The following is a 24694-nucleotide window of genomic DNA, read 5'->3' on the forward strand; positions in this document are numbered from 1 at the left end:
TGCTTGCAACCTCCATATGGATTGCAGGGGAATAGGAAAACAAAGATTCCTGGCCTCTTTCGGGAGCCCTGGACCTGGACCTCTTAGCACCGATCGGAACTTTGCTGTGGAAAGTACCCGTCCGCATCTGGGAACTTGGTCAGTGGACTCCATATGAGGCTCCTGAGACAATGTTGGATTCAGTTCAGCAAACACTGCTTTCATCCTCTACAATGTACAAGAGGCTCTGGTCCACACTGCTTGCATGTGAACCTGAGTAAGATCCAGGCCCTGCCCTCTAGGATTTTTAATTTTGTGGAGGAGAAAGATGAGTACACAATCAGCTTAGTACAGGCAAAGACCGGCAAGTGCTAGGAGAGCATTACAAAGCGCTCTGGGAGTGTGGAGGAGAAGGAGGGACAGGGTAACTTTGCAGTGGGGGACGACCAGGGGGCGGGGCTAGAGCAGCACTGTCCAAAGAACATTCTGCAATGAGAGAAATGCTCTATATCTGTGTCCCCGGTACAGTAGCCCCTAAAACCCACATGGGCTCTTGGACACTTGGGATGTGGCACCTGAGGAACTGAATTTTTATTTAATTTTAATGAATTTAAATGGCACATGCAGCCAGTGGCTCTCTTATTGGCCAGTTCAGGTCTAGAGAAACCTTCTTGGTGGAGGTAACTGGTGAACTGGGCCTAGAAGGATAGGTAGGATTTTGGCCAGTGGAAGGTGAAGGGGAGGAGCAAGGAACGGCATGAGCAAAGGCACAGAGGCAGGCAAAGGGCCTATTTGGGAAACAGCAAGGGGGTGCGCAGAGTGTGGGCTGTGTGATGTAAGTGCTGCAGGTTGTGGGGGCCTTGAATGCCATGCGAGGAGCGTAGATTGTAATCAGCAGGTAGTCACAGGTCTGCTGTGTAGTCTTGAGGCTTTTGGGCTGCAGATGGAAGGGCAGGATCAGAAGAGACATCCATCTTGATCTTGTAGCCTTTGCCTGGATAAGGTCTCGCTGGTCTTGGGGTCAGGGGGAGTGTTTATGTGGCAGAAAATATGCAGTGTCCTCCCAATATGTGGCTTTGCAGATGGCTCCTTAGGGATCCCGGCTTCTCTGAGTACAGGGACTCAGGTGGTAATGTCCTGTTTGAGGGAAGCAACGTAACCTCCCCACCGCCCACCAGCACTGGATTTTATGACAAAGCACGCCACAGAACGCTGAACTTTGAGTTAAAACCAGTCAGGCAGGCGTGGCATTCCCACCTGCACCTGTGGGAGTTGCTGCTCTTGGGTGGAGGATCACGACTTAGCATCTCACGTCAGTTCTGTGAGCTGGAAAGTCAAATTCACGGCACGTCTTACAATCGTGCTCTTCAGAGACAGGAGTGTGACGTACACCAGGATGTTCAATTTACAGATTTATAACAGGACTTGTCCTTTCAACGCAGATCCTAGTGCTTGTCCTGATGTTTTCTGGCAACTTACTGGTATCAGAGTCACTGGAAAATGTAATTAAAGTTAGAAGTTTGCTTGATGAACACGGGATCAGTGCTGAGAGTCAGGTGTCCTTAAGAGGTATTTTCATCAGGCCTACTGGATCACTGCTATCCGCCTGCCAGACAGGAAATGTGCCCTCTCTTTCAGGTCACCCTCCCTTTTGGACCATGCTGGATACTTCCTCTCCAACGCTTCTTTTAGGCACTTGACATCCACCAGATCTTCTTTTCGTCCAGGGGTTCCTCCTCTCAACATACTTCTAGAACATTTCCAAGAACCTGGCTCACTTTACATGACCCTGCTATTTTAGGTTGACTATCTTTATCTTAATCAAAAGACCTATCCCAGTAACCACCCTGGGAGGGTTACTTTGGAAGGTCGAGGACATATATGACCTGAGGATCCTAGAAGGCTGCCCTAGTTTTTTCCCGACCTTTTGCTAAAGTCACCTCTTATCCTAGATCTTGGGGTCTTTTCTACATTGAGGCCTCTCTCTGCCCACCAAGTACAAAGAGGACACGAATCTCAGTCTGAGTGACTTACAATATAGAAAAGGGTAACCTTACCTGTCTGTGTAGCTACAGGAGAGGGGTGGTGCTCTAAGTAGCGAGGGGACACCTTTGAATTGGGCTTCTTTTTGCTTAAGTTGGGAGCTGTGTGGAAGAGGTTAAGATTTGAGCTTAATTTTACTAAAACAAATTTTTTTAATTGAGGTATAGTTGATTTACAATATAAGTTTCAGGTGTACAACACAGTGATTCACAATTTTTAAAGATTATACTCCATTTATAGTTGTTATAAAATATTGACTATATCCCCTGTGCTGTATACTATATCCCTGTAGTTTATGTTATACATAGTAGTTTATACCTCTTAATCCCCTACTCTTATGTTGCCCCTGCCCCCAATTTGAGCTTAATTTTAAAGAATGAGAATAAGGAAGTTTGGCAGCTGGAGGGAAGGCTACTTTATTAAATGGGCCAAGAAAAAGTGAAACTGATGGCCCTGGTCCATTCTGACACTTTGAGTCCTGACTGCATGCATAGGCATCATTGCTTACTGAAGAAGTCCCAAGACCATGGAGTGTAGAGTCTAAGGTGTTTAGCCACATAATAATGGAAAAGGAGATGTCATAGATGAGATAGAGTTTTTTAAAAAGAACCGGCCAAGCCAGATCAGAAACTTCATTTTGAGAGGAGGCCTGGGGTGAGGTCTAAAGTGGCCTGTTAACAGGGCTTGGATGCCAGGGAGGCATCAGTGAGAGAAGCCAAGCAAGTCTTATTATATTCCTTAAAGGGTGGGAGCAGGCAAGAGGTATAAACTCACGGCTTCTCATCTCTGCCTGGGGATCTCCTGAAAAATTATACCAAGCAGGTACCTTGATTGGGTTGAAAGATGGCTTGGAGCAGAACAGGGCCTGTGTTTTATGGAATGGCTCCTCTTTGCTGTATGGGTTCTGGGTCTCAGTCAGGGTTGGGAGAGGAAGTTTGCACTCCCTGAGTATTATCTGGAGAAGGCTCTCTCTGATTTGGAGTCCTCTTCCTTTTTCAGGGCCTGCTTGTTCTGACGGCCCCCAGAAGGGTGCTGAGCCCCAGGAGGGATGGTAGGTAGGCTCTCCTTCACAGCACATCTTTTGACCTCCTTATACCAGCACCTGTTCCAGCTGGTTTGTTCCCGCAGCTTGTGGTTGGAAGCCAGGCACCTGGGGGCATTATCTCCTTAAGTGATGCTGGTATTCCGGGGCCTGGGAGGGCAGATGTCATCACTCCTGTTTTGCAAGTGAAAAAAGACTTCTTGGAGTTAAGTGGCTTGTCCAAGGTCACAGTGATAGAACCAGAACCCCAGTCCAGATCCTCTGAGAGTGTGGCTGGCCAAACAGTCCTGCCCTGCTGGGAGTATTTACCCTCAGCTCCCCTGCTCTTCCTTTTACTTCATCTTGCAAACTGAAACCAGGCTAATCTTTCTTTCTTTTAAAGAATATTTATTTATTTATTTTGGCTGCGCTAGATCTTAGTTGTGGCACGCATGTGGGATCTGATTCTCCAACCAAGGATGGAACCTGGCCCCCTGCACTGGCAGCGTGGAGTCTTACCCACTGGACCACCAGGGAGGTCCCCGGGCTAATCTTTCCAAAATACCGGTTCACCCTGTCATGTAAGAAAACCTGCGGTTATTCTTCACTGCGATAGGACATATCCATCAACATCTCTCTCCGCACCCCTCAGCTTTAGTTGTATTGTGGGGTGGGAGGTGAAGGTGGGCAAGTGTTTTCCTCGCTATCCAGCCTAACATCTCTTACTTCCTACCTATCCAGCCTCATTCCAAATCTGATTCATCCTCCAGGTTCAGTCTCTGCTCCACACTGACCTCCGTAACCTCATTTATCATTGATACTACTTATTTTTGTTTGGCTTCCAAGCCATCCTGGCCCATCAGGGTTGGTATTTGGGGAGTAGTTCTCTTTAGAGATGCTGTTCAACGATCTTTGATCTTTTCCAATCTCTCCAAGTCTAGCTGAATTTGTCAGCTCCTTGAGGGCAGGGCCAACAGTGTCTACTTCTTTGATGTGGGGAGGGAGAGGGAGGGGGGGAGGGAGAGGGAGGGAGGGAGGGAGGGAGGGAGAGAGAGAGTGTGTATATGTATGTATATATACACATATATATTCTTCTTGGGGGGAGGGGCCTCTGCTCAGGAGGAGGGAACTTGAAATGGTTGAAGCTGCACCTGGAGGCTCCAAAGGAGTGCAGTCTTGAGCAGCAGATGTGCCTGGGAATGAAGGAATTGCTGTACTTTTGAACTCCTCCTCCCCACCCCCCAACCCCGCACCTTGCAAACAGGAAAATGAGACAGCCAAGGCTGACCCAGAGTGACCTAGGGGACCCAGGGACTTGGCCAGGAAGTGATTTTCAAAGCCTGAAGTCCTCACGCCACGCCGTTTAAGGCAGAGGAGACCACCCCCGGCAACGCTCCCAGTTCCCGTTCTGGAGCGCTCCCAGTTCTGCACGGGCGCTTTCTGCCCATGTCTGTGTGCTTTGAGTTTTCCTACAGTTTCCTGGGCCTCTTCGCTCATCTGTAAGCTTTTCCTTTTTTTTTTTTTTTGGTTATGCTGCTGAGACTCACTTTTAACAACTTTCTCCTGTCTCTCCCAGACGGCCCGAAAGCTCCTCTCTCCTTTTGCCTGCGCTCCTGGTTCTCTGGGCGCTCGCACCTTACCTCCGCAGCTGGAGGGCAGCCCCTTCCCTCCCGGTTCGCCTCCTTCCCTCCCCGCGCGGCCCGCGGGCTCCCGGCCTCGCCCCCCGGCTCCGCGCGGGGCTCTGGCGGAGTTGGAGGAGAGGGGGCGGGGAAGGCTGGCCGGTTGGAGGGGGCGGGCACCGCCTCCAGCCTGGCCTGGGCGGGGCCCTGGGAACGGGCGGAGGCCCAGCCGCGCCCCCAGGCCCCAGCGCCGGCCCGCGCCCCTCGGACCGAAGGAGAGGGGCTGGCCCACTGCCAGCGTCTGAGAGCCGGCCCCCTCCCCCGGCCCGCTCGCAGCCAACCAGGCACTCCAGCGGGGCCCACGTGACCTGGAGTTCTAGACAAAGAAAATGTTCAATCCCTCCCCCCCACCTCCCCCCTCCCCCTCTCTCTGGCCCCCTCCGCCCCCCAGCCCCATCGCCCCCTTCCCCTCCCCCCAGACGGGCAGCTACTTACAGAGCTTCAGGGCTGGGGCTCACACCTGAGCCGGACCACAGAGGGGCTGCACCTGGCCTTATGGGTAGGTTCCTGGATGGAGCCCTGGGGAAACTGGGGGCGGGGAGGCGGCCGGGGCCGGTGGGAGGATCTCTGGGCCTGCAGCCCTCTGGGCTTGAGAAGAGTCAAGTCTGCCTCCCCGGCCCGCAGGAGCTGGCTCCCCTGCCTGGCCTGAGTTCTGGAGATGCTGAGTTACTGCTGTCCCACCCACTTCCTCCTCAGGAGCCCCAAGCCCCACTCCTTCCTGCGCTCAGGTGGGACCTGGCGGCTCAGGGGCCAGCAAGAGCAGGCCTGGTGTGAGCCTGGGGCAGTGGTCAGCGACGGCTGGGGGGCAGGCCCCGGCCCGTGGAGTTGGGCTAGCAGCGGCGGTTTTGCTGAGCTGGCTGGCAGATGGGTTGTTGGCATTTCCTTGCTGACCTGTGTTCCTGGCTGGTGGACCACGCCGTCCTCAGGCCGTGCCAAGCTTGTGGCCTCTTGAGAGGGACAGTTTCCTCTCCTGCCTGTTCCTGGGAGCCACCGTCAGGCCGCCAGAAAGAAGTGTCAGGGTGGGAGGGAGCAGTGTGACCCTGACAGGGGGCTGTGGGGTGGCCTGACGCCGGCCTGTGATGGGAGAGGCACCTGGGACAGCCCGGGGTGCCCGTGGGTCCCTGGCCCTCTGACCTTTGGAATGGGAAGCAGCCTGAGTCGCGGAGGGAGGTGGAGGCGGGACAGCTGCCCGAGGAGATGGGACTGGATGGGGAGGCCATGCCTCCTCCAGAGTGGAGTTACCAGTGGCTCTCCGGGCAGAACAAACTCCAGGCCAAGTGGCCTCCTCGAGCCGCCGTAGTGGGGCTGGTGTGGTGTCTTCCTGATCCTGTCCAATCTCTTGGCTACTCTGGGGTGGGACCTTCTGAACTGAGGTGGGGGGGGAGCCTTTAGCCCAAAAGCCCCAGCCCAGAGTTAACCCTTATTTCTCCTATCGTCCCGGGGGTTGGCATGAACGTGGAAAAGGGGCCTCCCGCACTGCCCTAGGCAAGTCTATTCTAATGAGCCCCTCCCCCACCCAGCCACCCTCTCGCCCCTTCTTCCCCTTTCCTCTTGCCTCCTGCTGCTAACCCACCCCCTTCTTCCTTCCCCCACCCCTGCTGGCCTTGTCCCGATGGAGGCCCCTTCCTCCCCTGCCTGCCAAACCGTGCTGGGTGCGTGTTCTCCTGCACCTACTGGGTTGGGGGCGCTTAACAGCCATCAGCAGCACCGTCTGACAAGCTGGGGGAAGTTGTGGGGGAAGAATACTGTTCAGGAACTCACTGTGGAGGGGTTGAGAAGAGAGACAAAGGGGCTGAGGGGGAGTGAGGAGGGTGGTGTCAGGCACGACTGCCTTCTAGACTGGGGGAGGCCGGGGGGAGCCCGACGTGCGCGCCCCGCCCCCCCCCCCAGCGCTGCTTGCTGGGATCCTTTCCCCCTGCCGCCCCCTGCCACCTGCGCACCTTGTTCTGGCTGAGGGGGCCCGTCGCCCCTGGAAACTGGGTCTTTTGGCAGAATGGTGCTGCCTTCCACCCAAGGCAGCACCCTGGTCTAGGTCAGCGGCCGTGCCTGAAGTTCTCGGAGGCGTGGTGGAGGGAAGGGAGCAGAGACTGCCAGGCAGGGCATTTATCTGAGCAGATCTGGCCCTGGGATAGCACAGCTGCAGCTGACAATTCTGAGAGAGAACCTCTCTCCCCACAGGCTTGAGTGCACACCTAGGCACACCTTGTGGGCCAGGAGGAGGTAGATTTTAGGAAGGGGTGGGGCAGAATCCCACAGGTGAGGGTGGGGCTTGGGAGGGAGGAGCAGGTCCTCTGCGATCTTCTACCCGCCCCCCACCCCACCCCGGAGCTCTCTCTCCCAGCTGTTTGTGGGCTGGGGGCAAAGGATGCTTTATCCCATTTTAGAATTTGTTGAGTCAGAGAAAGAACTAGGACTTCCATCCTCGTGTTTTAGGAATTGCCACAAGAAGCAGATTTGGTCTGTGGCCAGGAGGCAAAGACTTGAACATAGAACAAAATAAAATGAATCTAAGAGACAGTAGACCGTTGAGCTGTTCTTAACCTGGGACCTGGGGGTCCATTGACAGGCTTTGGAGAGTCCTTGGAATTCTTAGTACATACATACGTCAGCTTCTTAAACCAGTCAGAAAAGGTTAACAGAAATCCTTCAGTTCAAACTCCTTTTTAGGTGGAGCAACTCAAGGGACTGCTCCAAAGTCGGCTGTTAATTAGTTGCAAAGCTAAGACAGGAATATGAATGCTGTGACTTCCAGCTTAGAGGTCTTACACTCCAGGTAATCTTGAGGGTGGGTTTGTATTCACAGCTCTAAGCTCTTAGGGAAAGCTTCATGTTGAAGATGGGATTTTTTTTTTCCTTTTGAATCTGGTGTGGTGAAGACGGGTGCAGAGCCTTGAAGCTTGAGGGCCACGTGTTCTAGATTCAGCCATTGGGGTGAGACGGATGAGATTAGGTTGAATGGCCCTCAGAGCTAAGTATCAGGTATTTCATTCTCCTCTGCAGGGTGATGGGAATACTGGAGCAGGTTTTGAGAAGGAATGGGCATGCAGGTCATAGCCTGAAAGATGAGCATGAGACGGTGAAAGGATGGAGGCTGTTCAAATTGGGAGAATACTTGAGTTTGGATTAATTTGTCAGTGGGATGGCAGAGAGGATACCTGGCTGTACTGTGGACTCCCTAAATAGTTGTTGAAAGAATAAGTGTATTTATGAATCTGAAAGGTGCACGTAGAAAGAAGACATAGAATCTGGTGACAACATACATTAGATGTAATCCTGAGAACTCCAGGATGGCGTGTGAGCACAGGAGCAGGCAAGCTCTTCTGGGGCTTTTCATGGTGGTTGAGCAGATGGGGAAGGAACCATGCGCTCTGAACACAAAACAGTGATTTCTTCGTTACGTATCACAACAAAACTAGAGTTGTGGTCTGGAAGCCAAGACCAGGAAGAGAAGGGGTCGATTGCCCAGGAAAACTGTGGAGAAAAGGACAAGAGGATCCATGTCTAGATCGGGGAGTAAGATAGGAGAGGATGGAGCCAAGGTCTGTGCCTAATCTAAGGTGCATGATTAGTATCTGAGTAGGACTGATCTCTCAATCAGAGGATGGGCAACTGATGATGCTGACAATTGAGGAAGATTAGACGAGGGAGGAAGATCTCCTAAGAGGCAGAGAAGGCTGGAATTGAGCCAAGTGATCTGAGCTCACCTCTCAACTTCACGTCTTTCTGTTTTCCGTGGCAAGCTGGTTGAGTTGATGAGGGAAGAACTTCTCTCTCCAGCCCCTTACCTTCTGTCACTGTCTCCGGACCCTGGAGAGACTGAGAAGAGCCCCTTGAGTATCAGCTCAAGGTAACTTCTGTTCCTTGTTTCCCCAGGCTGAGAAGAAAGCCAAGGTGATTGCAGTAATGAATGCTGTCGAAGAAAACCAGGGGTCCACCGAGTCTCAGAAGGTGGAGGAGGCCAGTCCTCCTGCTGTGCAGCAGCCCACCGACCCCGCATCCCCCACTGTGGCCACCACTCCTGAGCCCGTGGGGGCTGACGCTGGGGACAAGAACGCCGCCAAAGCAGCTGATGATGAACCGGAGTACGAGGTGAGCGGCTGGCTTCACCTGCCTCGTCCAGCTCCTCCCGTCCTGCTCTCTCTACCCGACCCCAGGCCTCTTTGTCTCTCCAGTCTCGCTCTGTCCATTCAGATGGCGCTCCCTCCTGGCTGTCCTGACCCTCAGATGCCCAGGGCTGGGGTTGCTTTGGGGGGAATCAGGGTGGCAGGGCCTCGTGACCACCATGTAATGACTTCTGCTCCTTGGGGCTCCAGGACGGCCGGGGCTTTGGCATTGGGGAGCTGGTGTGGGGGAAACTGCGGGGCTTCTCCTGGTGGCCAGGCCGCATTGTGTCTTGGTGGATGACGGGCCGGAGCCGAGCAGCAGAAGGCACCCGTTGGGTCATGTGGTTCGGAGACGGCAAGTTCTCAGTGGTGAGTCATGGGGTTGGGCGGTAGCCTGGCAGGGGCGGGCGGGGTGGAAGGGGTCTTGGTCCCAGGGCCTCTGGTTTTGGCTGGGGGCGTGGTTTGGAATTGGGATGGTAGGAGGGGCCTCTGCTCGTCCCCACTCTGTATATGTGTGATTGGAGGAAGCCCTTGAGATAATTAGGTTGCCCTCCAAACAAGAGTCGGATGCCTTCCAGGAACCCTGTACCCAGAATTCCCTTCCACCTGCATTCAGGTCCCCCCCGACACCGGGGCTTGGACTCTTCCTTTACGTCATGTAATTATTTACTGGTGCGTCCGGTCCTCTTGAGGGCAGAGGCCGGGCCCTAATGCCCCCACCCCTGACCACGCCAGGCAAGTGGTGGGTGCTCGGTGAGTGTGGAAGCAGGGGCAAACGAGGGCGGGTTGTGCCTTCAGGTGTGTGTGGAGAAGCTGATGCCGCTGAGCTCCTTCTGCAGCGCCTTCCACCAGGCCACCTACAACAAGCAGCCCATGTACCGCAAGGCCATCTACGAAGTACTGCAGGTCAGCGCCCCTCCGAGGGACTCAGCAGGGGGAGCTCAGGCGGCAGGGACCACTTTTGGTCTGGAAGCTGGAGCACAGGGCTTAGGCCTGGGCAGAGGGTCTGCCGGGGGGGCCCTCGGCCCTCCTCCTTACTCGTCTCCTTTCTGCACCTTCTCCCACCTCTTGCCTGAGCCCACCTTCGCTATTCTCCCCACACGTGTTGCCCTCCAGGTGGCCAGCAGCCGAGCGGGGAAGCTGTTCCCGATGTGCCACGACAGCGACGAGAGCGACACTGCCAAGGCCGTGGAGGTGCAGAACAAACAGATGATCGAATGGGCCCTGGGAGGGTTCCAGCCCTCTGGCCCCAAGGGCCTGGAGCCCCCAGAAGGTAAACGCAGGTGCACCGGCAGCTCCGCACCCAGGCTGGGAAAGCCGTGCTTAGGTAGGGCCGTCAAGGCCTCCTCCGTCAACCTTCGCAGTGGGAATGGCCGCCATCTCCCTCTCCCTGGGGCCAGGTAGGGCCAGTGCCACTCTGGGACTTTGAACAACCTGCTCCCCCTTGGCTTGCTGACACCGGAGACTTGGGAGCTAGGAACAAGCTGGGCACCGGGCCACACCCTGCTACACCCCGTTGTAGGTAGATGGTCCAGGGGAAGAGAGCTGGGATTCCTCGTCAGCCAGTAACCATGACCTCATCACATGCTTTCCCGATCCAGAGGAGAAGAACCCCTACAAAGAAGTTTACACAGACATGTGGGTTGAACCCGAGGCAGCTGCCTATGCACCGCCCCCACCAGCCAAAAAGCCCCGAAAGAGCACAACTGAAAAGCCCAAGGTCAAGGAGATAATTGATGAACGCACAAGAGGTAGTTGGCCTGGCTCTGGAGAGAGCGGCAGGGTGAGGCCGGCGTTCAGAGGAGTGGGCATGACCCTCGAGGCCTCCTCTGACGCCGGGCTCTCCTCCCCTCTGCAGAGCGGCTGGTGTACGAGGTGCGGCAGAAGTGCCGGAACATCGAGGGTGAGTCCTGAGGGGGCAGCTGGGCCTCGGCCCTGGGAAGTCAATTGTCTGTTCCACTTGGGCCCTAAGGTGGTGGCCGGCACAGAGTACTATAGGTACCGAGGAAGGTACGATGCTGTGGGACATCAGTACTTGGTGACAGGATGTGTCCTTCATGTCCCACCACCTCCAGGCTGCTTGACACACACATCTATCTTCTGGTGCCACGATCTTTCCTGTCGGTGGTGGGAGCTGGTCATTAGGGTTTGGGACACTCCAGTGGGTCAGATAAGGGTGGCCTCTCTTGGATCTAAACTTGCCCTTTTACCTTTCCTCACCTTCTCTCATCTGGGGGTCATAAGCGCATCCCATGTCCGTCTCCCTTGGCCTAGTGATAGTGTGTCCAGCTCGGGGCCCTCAGGGCCAGGAAGGATGAGGGCAGGGGCCTAGGCCTTAAGGGTTGACTGCCCAAGGACATCTCCAGAGTAACACAGGGTCAGGCCCCGTTCTCACAAGCGGGTTCTTAACCCTCATACCATGCCTTTCCTGGAAGGCGGCATTGCTGCTCAGGGAGATGGGGGGGCTCCTGAGATTGGGGCCACACTGCCTCCCTGTTCCATGGGGCCCCTCCCAGACTCTTTCCTGCCTTCTTTCCCGGCTGCTGCTCCAGCACGCCCCTTGTTATAGCTTTTCTGGAGCCGGGCTTTGGCCCAAGCGGGGAGGGGGCCCTTCTCTCACACTCACTCTGCTTCCTCTGCTTTCCAGATATCTGCATCTCTTGTGGAAGCCTCAACGTCACCCTAGAACACCCTCTTTTCATCGGAGGAATGTGCCAAAACTGCAAGGTAGGGGCACAGCCAGCAGAGCCGAGGCCCCTGGCTGACCACACCTCCTGGCCTCTGGGCTGTAGGCACCTGGCACAGCTGTGAGGGTGACTCTGAGGTCTGCTCTTAAAGCAGAGTCCTGATAAAATGGGCCCTTGGGTTTCAAGCGTTTGACTTGCTGTTGCTTTTCCTCTGAGAGATCCTTGCCCCCTCTAAAGCCCCATTCACGTCCCCAGATGTGGGCTCACAGTATCACAGTCACTAGTGTGAAGTGGGCGTGGACAGGCTGATGGGTGGGTTGCTGTGCCCTGGGTGCGGGGGACCGCAAGGCGGTGCGGACCTTCTTTTCCAGGCCTTCCCACGTGCCTCTCCTTGGTTTGTCCACTGCAGTGGGGAGACATGGTGTCCCCTTCCCAGATCTGTGGTCTGGGCTGGACCCTGGCTGGATGGGTGGCGGGGTCGGGTCTCCAGGGCTGTGTGTCGAGGTTTCAAGGCCAGCGCCCAGAGGCTGGGTTCGTAGCCTGCCTTCACCCTGGCTGGCCTGGGCGCTGCCCGGTGGTCTCTGAGCCTCCGCCGTGCTCCCTAGAACTGCTTCCTGGAGTGCGCGTACCAGTACGATGACGACGGCTATCAGTCCTACTGCACTATCTGCTGCGGGGGGCGCGAGGTGCTCATGTGCGGGAACAACAATTGCTGCAGGTGAGGCCCCGCCCCCGCGCGTAGTGGCCCTCCCTCTTTGCCCTGCACCGCGGCCACACTCCACCCGGGACTGGCCTTGGGGTGAGAGTCCCCTCCGCTCCACTGGGCTTCCTTCCAGGTGCTTTTGCGTTGAGTGTGTGGATCTCTTGGTGGGGCCGGGAGCTGCGCAGGCAGCCATTAAGGAAGACCCCTGGAACTGCTACATGTGCGGGCACAAGGGCACCTACGGGCTGCTGCGGCGGCGAGAAGACTGGCCCTCTCGGCTCCAGATGTTCTTCGCCAATAACCACGACCAAGAATTCGTGAGTGCTGGGCCGAGGGTGGCTCTTCTCACCCCTACCCCGCCTGCCAAAGCCAGAGGGTAGACTCCACCAGAGTGAGAGCGCTTCGGTGGGTCGGGGGCCTGGGCGCCAGGCAGCGGGGCCTGAGTTGTGAGCGGGCTGTGCAGGTCTGGAAATGCCAAGCGCTCACAGTTGGCCGGGAGGCCAGCCCTGCGTGCGGGTCTGTCGGACACTCCTGGACACTCACCTGGCCTGTTGTGCTGGCTGCCTAGGACCCTCCGAAGGTATACCCACCTGTGCCAGCTGAGAAGAGGAAGCCTATCCGGGTGCTGTCCCTGTTTGATGGAATCGCTACAGGTGAGAGTCATTGGCATCTTCGTCCTGGGACGTGGGCGCTGGGCTCGGGGGACTGTGTGTGCGTAACTTTGGCAAAACAGAGTGACGGTTAAAGCTACAACTGCTAAAATATTACCGTAAGGAGGAAACTTTTGTGTTCAATGAAAAGTAAAAATAAATGGTAAACCGGCCTGTTTGGTGGGCATTCCCTTACTGGGGACGCAAGGCCGGGGGCGGGGGGCGGGAACCGGGGGCAGTGGGAGGGAGGCGCTCCAGCAGAGGATAGAGCGATCGCTGGTCAGAGACTATTGAAGGTTTTCACAGAACCTCAAAGGACAGACTTGGCGACCAAAGCAAAATCATAGGCAGTCCTATTGTGCTTTGATTATAAGTCACAGTGAAAAAACAAACTCTAAACAAGAGAGTCTAAAGAATATTTAAATCACCTGTAATCCTATGATTAGTGTTTTGGTATATGTCCTTTTACATTTTTAGATTTCAGAATTTTTTTTCTGTGCATGTGTGTGTTTATATAATCATCCGTAGATAGATAAATAAAACAAAACGATAGTAAAATGCATAGTAAATAGTAAAATGTGTCGTAACGTGCCTTATCATTTATGATATGACTGGTTTTTCATGTCAACGAGTATAGAACTACATTATTTATAAATGCTACATAGGATTCTATGGAGGGAAGCTACCATAATTTATTTAATGAACCCCCTATTGGGTTGTTTACATTTTTCCCCACTGCTATGAGCAGTTCTGTGACAAGCATCCTTGTACATGCATCTTTATATACTTAAACCATTAACTTTTAGGGAATGCTGGGTCACCGTGTAGCCGCTGTTTTTAATTTCATGTGGTTCTTGACGTGAATACTCATATACACCCCTCAGCCCTGCCCCAAGGCTGAGGCTTTTCAGTCCTTAGGAAACAAATAGTCCTCCTTAGAACTTGTCTTCATGGGACCAAAGGGAGATAGATGGGCAGGCTGGGCCCGGAGACCTTGGCCAGAGGGTGGGGAAGGCACCTGGGCCAGATGTCTGTCTTCTGTTCCCAGCTCAGTGCTGATGTCATATGAACCTAAAGGAGTTAATGTACAGCTTTGGTTTCCCAGGCTAGAACCTTGAAGGCTTCTTAAGCCACGTCACACTCCAAGAGGCCGTGCAGGCTCCTTGTGGGGAGGTCTTTTGGGAGCAGTGGGAATGGTGCTGTGTCTCCTGACACAGGGTCTGTTCTGTTTCCTTGCCTCAATTCAGCAAGCCTTTGTGGAAGGCCGTGGTCAGGAAGTGTAAGTAGTCAGTTCAGGAGGAAACACACTGACTGAGACCGCCCACTCTGTCTTGAAGACATTTGCAACCCAAGAGAAGGGCTGGCTTAGGCGTGCGAGCTGCGCTGAGGTGGAGGATGTGCCACCTCAGAAGGTGCTGGGGCTTACAGAGGAGGGGAGGCCATCCCGGGGGCTGTAGGGTGGGGTGGGCATCAGTGAAACCTTTCTAGAGTAGGTGGCATTTACCTTGAGTCTTGAAGGATGGTTGAATTTTGCAGCAGGAGGTGATAGAAGGGCTGAGGAAGGACCAGTGTATGCAAGACACAGAAACAGCAAAGCCCACCCAAAAGTCACCTGTTGTTGTCCCTGGTTCCCGAAACCCCCTGCTGTCCTGTCTTGACTATTTTCTGAGTAGATCAAATCAGGTGTGAAAGAGCCTCGACGTAACAGCCTCTCTGATATCCTTGTTACTGATACTCCAGTTTGATCCAGAAGTCTCCTGCAGCTTTCAGGGCAGGGTAGGGCTTGGGCCTGCCTTGGACCCATGTGTCCGGCTGGCCCGAGGGACCCCCTGCCAAGACTGGGGTGCCAGGGAGGTGACCCAGTGACGGTGCGTTTTGCTGGCTGGCACAGGGCTTCTGGTGCTGAAGGACTTAGGCATTCAGGTGGATCGCTACATCGCCTCCGAGGTGTGCGAGGACTCCATCACGGTGGGCATGGTGCGGCACCAGGGGAAGATCATGTACGTCGGGGACGTCCGCAGCGTCACGCAGAAGCATGTATGTCAGTGCCGCCACGGCCCCGCCCACCTTCTCTACGTCCCTTAGCTCCGGGGACAGCGCCAGCTCCTCTCATTTTGTCCATTTTCTCTTTTCCTTTCTCCCCCCTCCCCCATTGAACTCTCTCCCTCCTTCTCTTCCATTTCCCTCCTTGTCTCTAGAGGATCGGGGCAGATTCCAATGGGAATTGGGGGCCAGGCTTCTTGGGCCTGGCTGGTTTCCGGGCCCTCTTGAGTGGAGCGCTGTGGGTTGCAGTGAGGTTCCCATCCTCCCAGTACTGCTGGCGAAAGGTGCGCCAGCCTCCCTTTTGGGGAGGGGGGGATCTGGCGGGATCCTGCCTGAGTGGCCCCTTGCTTTTCCAGTTATCCATGTCGACCTCGAACTACAGGCCCTCAGGCATCCTGAAGGGCATATGGAGGGGTTCAGATGGTCCAGACACCTGCCCAAGGTGCGCAGAGCACAGAGTACCTTTCATTCAGCTGCCCAGCCTGGACCGCTGTCCCCCCCTGAGTGGCTGCTTTTCCTGCTGGGGGCACACTGGTTTCCCCACTGGCCTCAGAGATTGTCCAGCTCAGTCCTTTCCCTTTATTATTTAGGAAACAGCCCAGAGAGCCTCAGTGACTTGCCCGTGGCTGCACTGTGTGTGCGCGCGTGTGTGTGTGTATATGAATGTATGTGTGTATGTAGAGCATACAGAGCAGCCGGGTCTCTTCTCTCCCATGCCAAAGTACTTTTTTGCCAAATTCACAGATCATTTCTCTCTCCCGTTCTGCCTCTGTCCCCGGACATCAGGCCCATCACATTACCTTTATCCTCCCAGATCCAGGAGTGGGGCCCGTTCGATCTGGTGATTGGGGGCAGTCCCTGCAATGATCTCTCCATCGTCAACCCTGCCCGCAAGGGACTCTACGGTAGGTGCTGCACTCACCCCTCCGCCTTCTGAGCTGGTGCTTCTTCCGCACGTCAGTTTCCTACTTGGATATTTCTGCCCTGGGACGGCTCCTCCCAACGACCCTGTCCTCCCCTGCCCTCTCCGTGCCCGGGCCACACCACTGTCTCCTGCAGACAGCCTCAGCTGATGGCTTTCTCTTCCAACCTCTCAGAGGGCACTGGCCGGCTCTTCTTTGAGTTCTACCGCCTCCTGCATGACGCGCGGCCCAAGGAGGGAGATGATCGCCCCTTCTTCTGGCTCTTTGAGAATGTGGTGGCCATGGGCGTTAGTGACAAGAGGGACATCTCGCGATTTCTCGAGGTATAGCCAGCACCCTTGGTTTGGCCAGCTCACTAATGGCTTCTACCTTGGACTGCTGCTTTATCCCTGTCTCATCTGCATTGTGGAGCTGGGGACTGGTGACTTCCGCTTTGCGAGGGGCTCGTTTGGGAAGCTCTGGGCTTCCCAGGTAGACAGGGAGGAAGCACACCTCGGACAGAACCCGTGGTCTCACTGTAAGAGGTGGTATGTGGGAGTGGGCCTCAGCACTTGGAGGACCTGACTGTTGTAAACAGGGTGGAGTGTCAAACTCCTGGGCTTGGGGGTCTGTGTAGTGTTTCCCTGGGGGAGCCTTTGAGATACCAGAATCAATTTTCCCAACCAGAATGGCTTGTCCTCGCTCCCTGGCACCGTGACAGATGCTTTATGGCACCTGGGAAGAAAACAAAGCTTATCTCAGTTTCTGTTTCCCATTATGTGAGTCCCAACTTGGCTGAGCCTGGTTTGGGCTGTGCACAGAGGGTTTCTGCAGCCAGAGTCCTTCTCGGGGCGGGCAGTCTGGGAGCCCGAGCCTGTGCTCCTGAGTCTTGGGGGCAAACACCTCAAGCTGGTGTGTTTGGCTCATAATGCGGACGTACTACAGTGAACACATCCACACTCGTTGGAACTTGCTTTCTCAAAGCCTCCGGGGTGAGCTGGAGCTGTGTGGTCCAGTGTGGTGGGCATCTGCCATGTGTGGTATTTAAATTGACATTAAAATTCCTCAGTCACACCAGCCTCCTCTCAAGTACTCCACCATCTGCAGCTGGTGGGCTAGTGGTCACTACATGGAACAGTGCAGATAAAACATTTCCATCGTCGCAGTGTGGACTGTGCGGGTCTAGACTGTTCCAGTGGGAGCATGTGGAATGTAGCTGGGTTTAATTCCAGCTTTTCCTGGGGGCTTCAGGCTCTCCCAGTGTGGCCTCTTGAGAGAGAAGTAAGAGCCTTTGAGGCTCTAAACTAGCAAATTTCCTGGCACTCTTACATTTCTCTCTCACTCATCTTTAACCTCTCTCCTGCTTTATAGTCCAACCCTGTGATGATTGATGCCAAAGAAGTGTCAGCTGCACACAGGGCCCGCTACTTCTGGGGGAACCTTCCTGGTATGAACAGGTTGGTGAGAGCTCCGTGCCCGGGTGGCCGCGGGTGGGTGTCTGCAGGCAGGATGACGGCCCGAGGAGGGGGCCAGCCTCCCCTGCTGACCAGCTTGCTGCTCTGCCGTGTTCTTCTTTGTTTCCTTTTCCTTGAGGAAGAAGGGGAGTCAGGTGTAGAAAATACTTGCCTGAGAAACCAAGGACTAGTGGTCCCAAATGGGACCTTTAAAAAAGCACACTCTTGACACAGAAGAGGACTCATCGTGCTGCTGAGTTATATGGTTGGTTCTCCTCCGTTGGTGATGTGTCTAGAGTCAGCTGGTCCCTAGTCCCCTGAGGTAAAGCTGTGGAGGTTGTGTTTGGGGATGGGAAAGAGAGTGGTGCCCACAGCTGGGCCACATCCGGCTCCAGGAGAGAGCATCTCGAAGCAGCAGGCACCTTGCAGCTTAGAGGGCCCTGCTCCACTTATTATCCACATACTTTGTTGGCTTCAAGTCCTTTTTTTTGGAAGGATGCTCTTCGTTTAGGTTACACACAGATTTTAATGTCCAGGAGTGAAGAAAATTTCATTTCTTTAGCGTAATAATCGTACTATAAAAAGGCCTTTGTGGAGAAGGGAATTCTGGTTGAGAGTTAGTGGTTCAAAAGCAGAGGGTGATCCACCTAATCTAGATATCTATTACGGAAGGAAATATTTTGCAGCATGTTTTGAGCGTGGATTTTAAGCCTCCTTGGTATACCTATAAATTGGGAACGTCATTTAACCTGGCCTCAGTCATCTAATCTGCCTCTCTGCCGGTAGCATGAAGTTTTAGGAACTTCCCCAGTCTCATACCTGTTTGGCAAAGCTGCCATCTTTTGCGAGGGCTTGTTGGCTGGGAAGGAGATGGGTCAGTGGGCAGCTGACCTGAAAACTGTCTCAGTGTCTCCGTAATGTTCCCAGGATGGATGTCTGTGCATATTGGAAAAGCGGACTGGCTTATGTAGTCCAGTGTTTTTATTTTTATTTATTTATTTATTTATTTTTGCGGTACGCGGGCCTCTCACTGCCGTGGCCTCTCCCGTTGCGGAGCACAGGCTCTGGACGCGCAGGCTCAGCGGCCATGGCTCACGGGCCCAGCCGCTCCGCAGCATGTGGGACCTTCCCAGACCGGGGCACGAACCCGTGTCCCCTGCATCGGCAGGCAGACTCTCAACCACTGCGCCACCAGGGAAGCCCTGTAGTCCAGTATTTTTATGGAGCCAGTAACTCAGTGTACCCTGACAGACCTTGGGGGGATTGTTCTTACATGCTTCTTCCAACTCGAAAATTCTAGAACTCTGAGCTTCCAGGAGGCACAGAGGTGCCGCGAGGGACCAAGTCGAGTGTATATGTGCATAAACAGGGAGGAGCCTGGAGGCGCGATTTGACCATGGGCCCTGGGGTGATTCCCATGCAGAGACGGTGGACCGCTATGTGTGACACCTTTATTGAGTAATCCTAAATGTCAGAAAAGGCCAGCAGCGAAGGTGATATTTAGTGATCTGGTCTGCCTTCTGAGAAGTGACACGTTCCGTGTCACAAAATTTTAGCCTTCTGGGGACTGTGCAGAATTTGTCTAGTTAACTAACTGTATGTTTAAGGTGTACAGTTTGATGAATTTCATCCAGTGTACAGACCCATGTAACCATCACCGTAGTCGAAATACAGAACATTCTGTCATGCCAAAGCTTGCTTTGTGATGGGTACTTTTAAGACTCAGTCTATTTTTAAGTAACAGGTTTAAAAATAATTGGGCTTTTCCCCATCTGGGCAGGCGTTGTCTGTTTATTTGTAGTTTGAGACCACTTTTGAATTTACCTTTAAGGATTAAATGCTTAGTGGACTTGTGTCTGTGAGTGGCTGCAGTGTATGTTGCGTGTGTTTTGGGGAGTTTGAAGGGGGTTACAATGCACATGGGTGACGGGGTCCTCTTTAATTTCCCCATGTGAGTCAGATGGCTGCTGGGTCAGGGCCCTGGGTGCATCCCTGCCATTGTCCTGGTTTCTGTTGTTACTCTCTCTCTTCTGCCTTCTAGGCCGTTGGCATCCACTGTGAATGATAAGCTGGAGCTGCAGGAGTGTCTGGAGCACGGCAGAATAGCCAAGGTTAGCCCCAGCATCAAAGCCCTCTGCTGGGGGTAAGGAGAAGGGCAGGATGGGCTGGAGCAGCACCAGGGCTGTGTCCCGCCTGCAGAGGATGCAACTGAGGGGGTTGTGCATGCAGTTGGCCAGAGCGGGAGGGTCAGGGGGGAAAGCCTGGAGGGCTGGGGGAGAGGTCAGGAATCCTTGCTGCCTGCAGCCCTCCCGTGCTGAGCTCGCCCACTGGTCCTGTGGGAGGCAGACACTAAGACGTCTTTGCCAAGGTCCCTGCGTCTGCTACGGCTTTTGAATGATTGAGCCAGGACCTATTGCACGAGCCTTCAGAGCAGAGCTTCTCCTGTGATGTGGAAGCTCCATTTCTCTCTGGAGAAACCTCCTGGGACTGCTGGCACCCCAGGGGTATCTTTGCGCCCCTGAGTAATTTGGCATCCTTTTGCCTGTAAGTCACTACCCCTGGGAAAAAACAATTCTTAGGAGACTTATGAAGGACAGTGGCTCAAGCTGCTGTCGGTCAAGCCCTTGGCCAGTGGGATTGGACTGAGGATGGCCGGGTGACCTCAGTGTAGGAAGAAGAGCCAGGGCAGTGGGGTCTGTGGAGGCTCACGACTGGAGCCTGACCCCGGCCCCTGGATGGACCAGACCTTGTCACCTTTGGACGCACCAGTCCTTGGCAGGTGCCTGGCAGGAGGAGATGAGTGCTCACTTCTCTTTTCCTCTCCTCGTCTTCTAGTTCAGCAAAGTGAGGACCATTACTACTAGGTCGAACTCCATAAAGCAGGGCAAAGACCAGCATTTCCCCGTCTTCATGAATGAGAAAGAGGACATCTTATGGTGCACTGAAATGGAAAGGTACCCACTCATGCCAGTGTCGGGCAGGAGGGTGTGGGAGGGACCTCTGCCTCTGCATCAGGCTCGGATCCCCTGCAGATACCCCGTGAGCAGTGGGTTTTCCCAAGCATTTCCCGACATGGCAGATTCCTGGGGGAGGACTCCTGTGCGTTGTAAGGCTGGTTTAAAGTAAGGGGCGCCTAGGAATCAACCCCCGGTGCCTCGGCTCCCAGCGGTCCTTCTGAGCTCCAAGGAAGCACTGCAGCTGCAGGCGCTTCCCTGCTTCACACTTGCTGATGTTATGTGCTTTGCAAACCAGGACAGTGTGGGCCCAGGTGGGCCTTACAGCCTCAGCACCCTGCTTTGGTACAGATTGGACTTGGGCTAGATTCCTCATTCTTGGGGTAACTGCCATTTAGCCAGACAAAAAGACCATTTACACAAACAACCAGAGCAAGCAGGAACTCCTGACATCAGGCAAGAGTTTGGCCCCCTTGCAGAGTCTTCCGTTCTCTGCGGGGGGAGATACCAGGGATGTATTTTTATTATATACAGAGTTGAGATACCCACTGTGGGTCTCAATTTCAGGTGGAGCGTGTCCTGGAGGTGTTTCTCACAAATACTAACTCTGTTTCTACTGTGTGGGAAATCTCTAGGCAGTGATCATCTTAACATACCTTCAGACCCACAGAGAGTAGCCGGGGCGCCTGAGTCTCGAACAGGTTATTAAGGACACAGAAGTGCCCAGGCTGGCGCTGACTCCTGCCCTCTCTGCCTCTTCTCCCCAGGGTGTTTGGCTTCCCTGTCCACTATACCGACGTCTCCAACATGAGCCGCTTGGCGAGGCAGAGACTGCTGGGCCGGTCGTGGAGCGTGCCCGTCATCCGCCACCTCTTCGCTCCGCTGAAGGAATATTTTGCTTGTGTGTAAGGGACGTGAGGGCAAACCGAGGTAGTGAAACAAAGTTTAAACAAACAAACAAAAAACACAAAACACAACAAAATACCAAGAACGTGAGGATGGAGAGAAGTATCAGCACCCAGAAGAGGAAAAGGAATTTAAAACAAAAAAAAAAACCCCCACAGAGGCAGAAATACCGGAAGGCTTTGCCTTGTAAAAAGGGTTGGACATCATCTCCTGATTTTTTCAATGTTAATCTTCAGTCCTATTTAAAAACAAAACCAAGCTCCCTCCCCACCCTCCCACCCCCTTTTTTTCGGTCAAACCTTTTGTTTTCTACTCTTTTCAGAGGGGTTTTCTGTTTGTTTGGGTTTTTGTTTCTTGCTGTGACTGAAACAAGAGGGTTTATTGCAGCAAAAAAAAAAAAAAAATCAGTAACAAAAAATAGTAACATACCTTGCAGAGGAAAGATGGGAGAGAAGGAAATTCTATAGAAATCTATATATTGGGGTTTTTTTTTGTTTTTTTTTGTTTGTTTTTTTTTTTGTTGTTTTTTTACTATGTATCTTTTTTGTTGTTGTTGTCTCTAGCCTGATCAGATAGGAGCACAAGCAGAGGATAGAAAACAGACACTCAGGCGGCAGAGTTCCCTCCCAGCCACTGAGCTGTCTTGCCAGCACCATTCCTGGTCATGCAAAACACAACCCAACTAGCAGCAGAGAGACGAGAATACCACACAAGACCCTTTTATACAGTATTCAGGTGCCTACCACACAGGAAACCTTGAAGAAAATCAGTTTCTAGAAGCCGCTGTTACCTCTTGTTTACAGTTTATATATATATGATAGATATGAGATATATATATAAAAGGTACTGTTAACTACTGTACAACCCGACTTCATAATGGTGCTTTACAACAGCGAGATGAGTAAAAACATCAGCTTCCACGTTGCCTTATGTGCAAAGGGTTTTAACCAAGGATGGAGAAAGGGAGACAGCTTGGAGGTGAACCGTTACCGTGGTGGGGTTTTTTTATTTCCCCTTGGTGTTTAACAAGGTGAAGGAGGAGAATTGGGGAACAGCGTTCTCCTGTTTCTCCCTGCCAAAAAAGGGGGTGAAATTCAGTGGTTGGGACCGTGGAAAGCTGAGAGTGGGATCCATCCAGGCTCATGAGATAACCTTTTGATTTTTTTCGAAAAGGAGACTCCCTCGGCAAGATGGCAGGATGAGGGGTCTTCATTCCCAATTTCTCACATTAGCCGATTTGAGGGCTCCTTGCGGTGGGGTCAGAAAAAAATCCAGAGTGCGGGCAAGTGACAGTTCAGACCCCACCTGGAGCAAATAAAAAAACATACAAAACGTACTGGTGCTTTCCTGTCTAAGTCGCTTTTTGTGTGTTCTTTTATGAGGCCCCCACCATCCACCCTCTGTGCACAAGGCGGCTTCCGGCCCCTGGAATGTGATGTTTTTGGTCATCTCCAAAGGCTGCAGTTTTATACTGGGAGGCTGATGACACCTTTTGTTATAATTATTCTTATGGTTCTGGTTATAATTATGTTTGTTTTCAGATTTTCTTTAAGAAAACAAAAACCCAACCCCCCCTCCCTTTAGGTTTCAAACCAAGGTGCGGGGAGCAGGGTGCTTCTAAGTTAGTGGTGGCCCTGGTGCCCTGGCTCCCCACCCCTCGGGCCAGGTGGGCCACCGGGCGCTGCGACAGCTGGGCGTCGGCCAGGGGGTCCCCGAGGCCGGCCTTCCGGGCGCGTCCCTCTTCTCTTCTGCTTCCCTCCTCTCGAGTCCCGTGTGTCAGGGCTGGAGGGAGGACCAGGCATCTCTCTCCTCGCGTGTGTGATTGGAGTGGTGTGTATTTCTTTTCTAGTACTTGGTCTGATGATAGCTGTGCTCTTACCTCGAGTCAGCAGCACCTGGAGCCCCAAGTGCACGACACTTGGTTCCGCTTCCCGGCGAGGCAGGCAGCCTGGTGTTGGCTGTAGGCAGGGACGGCATGTGTGGCTCCAGGGTGAGGGCCCAATGGGCAGATGCCTGCCTGGGTAGATGGGGTGTAGATAATGTGGCATATAGAGATATATATTTTATAATGGGAGGGGGGAATGGCACCTCCTGGGACTGGCAGGGCTGGGAGGTGTGCTGTTAAGCACATGGTCCCACGTTCGCATCCCTAGAAAGATAGGGCCTACGGTGATAGGCGCTATATAAATACATAGATAGGGTCATGTATAAGAAATATTTTGTAGTGGGGAGCGGGGGAAGGAGGCTCAGAATGCTGAGTCTCGGGCCCCACTGCAGACAGGCCCCACACCAATCAGTCAATCCCACACGCACACACAGGAACATGTTTCTATACCGACGCGTAACGAATGCGCGTGCACACAGACACACAGACACACACAGACACACACACACACACACAACCAGGGAGCTCCCAGCGCTCTTCTCCCCAGGATTCAGGACTTTGCAGAGTCGGCCCTGCAGCTCTTTACCTCTGTTGCCCTGATTGCAGGTAGACTGTCAATCCCAGAAGTTGCTAGGTGCTGAAGGCAGGAAAAGGAGGAGGTTTTCTTTTAGCAGGTGCTCTCCTCTAGCAGGTAGCGTTCTATCTCTTTTGCCCCTGGTGATGTCAAAAGACTCTTCTGTTAGCAACCTGTGACACTGACCTGCAACCCTAGGCACCAGTCCAGTCAGCCCTCAACTCCCCCTACCTATTCTCCCCCGACCAAAACGAAACTGACGTCCAGGGCTGTCTTGGCCAGGGGGCTTCCATTGGAAAAAAAGGGGACAGTGAACCTCATCTTTTGAATAAAGCAAATTAGTAATTGGTGACAAAACTAAACCAGGCTTTGAATCCCGTGCTCATTGCTCAGGAGTAAGCTCACAGCTGGTGGCCGCGGTCTCCCACTCCTTTTAGGGGTGCTTAGTCCCGCACCCCAGGCTACTCATTTCCTGTCAGATTGGTAATTTTAAGATGATACCCAGTTGCTTCCTGCCAGCTCTGTGCCGTGATGCCAGGTGGTGATGGTGGGCTCCCACGGGGCTGGAGCAGTTGTGGGGGAAGCCTTCGGCCCTTCCCTCGTTGGAGTCTGTACCGAACTGTGGTGCTCACCCCACCCCCTCCAGCCAGGCTCCATCTTCCCGGCCCAGAGCCCACCAGCACTGCTCCGGAGGGCTGGGGGAGGAGGGCTGCCGCAGGCAGTCCAAGGTGCTCCCTCCCCTGGCGGCCAACGCTAAGGTCTTCCCAGCCCCAGTGTCAGGGCAGAGTCTCTTCCTCTGCAGACAGACTTCCTGGCTCTCCGAGGCCTTTTGTCCACTGCTTGTGTGCAGGAGTTTGCTTTTCCCAGTGGCCCAAGCTCTACCCAGGGGCTTGGTGTGGGGAAGAAACTTGGTAGCCAAGGATGTGGTGAGCCTGAGGGGTCAGCGTGGGCCGGCCAGCTTGTTTGCTGTGGCTGATAACCTGTTTTGCGCAGTCTGGCCACCTGACTGGGCCCCGGAAAGGGCCAGATGCACCCTCGCAGGGATGAGAGTTAACGATCACCAGCTTTTCTTCCAGCCACACCCGTGGTCTTGGTCCCATAGTAGAACTTG

General features: G+C 53.8%; 1 protein-coding gene across 5 annotated transcripts in view; it reads left to right on the plus strand.

Moving 5' to 3' along the window:
• Positions 1-22460, plus strand: part of DNMT3A (DNA methyltransferase 3 alpha) — a 100870-nt gene extending 78410 nt beyond the window's left edge. For 2 of the 5 annotated variants that reach the window (XM_081253663.1, XM_081253662.1), the window contains exons 7-23: positions 8596-8811; positions 9036-9194; positions 9624-9731; positions 9942-10098; positions 10427-10576; positions 10684-10728; positions 11473-11552; positions 12118-12230; positions 12349-12532; positions 12784-12868; positions 14757-14902; positions 15723-15813; positions 16006-16154; positions 17182-17267; positions 19306-19375; positions 20100-20218; positions 20986-22460. In XM_081253663.1, the coding sequence (XP_081109789.1) occupies positions 8596-8811; positions 9036-9194; positions 9624-9731; positions 9942-10098; positions 10427-10576; positions 10684-10728; positions 11473-11552; positions 12118-12230; positions 12349-12532; positions 12784-12868; positions 14757-14902; positions 15723-15813; positions 16006-16154; positions 17182-17267; positions 19306-19375; positions 20100-20218; positions 20986-21127 (2100 nt within the window). In that variant the 3' untranslated portion in view covers positions 21128-22460. Of the gene's footprint in view, positions 1-5144; positions 5451-7689; positions 7799-8595; positions 8812-9035; positions 9195-9623; positions 9732-9941; positions 10099-10426; positions 10577-10683; positions 10729-11472; positions 11553-12117; positions 12231-12348; positions 12533-12783; positions 12869-14756; positions 14903-15722; positions 15814-16005; positions 16155-17181; positions 17268-19305; positions 19376-20099; positions 20219-20985 lie in introns of those variants that run through there. The other 3 variants (XM_081253665.1, XM_081253664.1, XM_081253666.1) reach the window with 3 other exon arrangements.
• The last annotated feature ends 2234 nt before the right edge of the window (positions 22461-24694 follow it).

Source organism: Mesoplodon bidens (assembly GCF_964165515.1).
Source record: "Mesoplodon bidens genome assembly, chromosome: 14".
Classification (NCBI taxonomy): Eukaryota; Metazoa; Chordata; class Mammalia; order Artiodactyla; family Ziphiidae; genus Mesoplodon; species Mesoplodon bidens.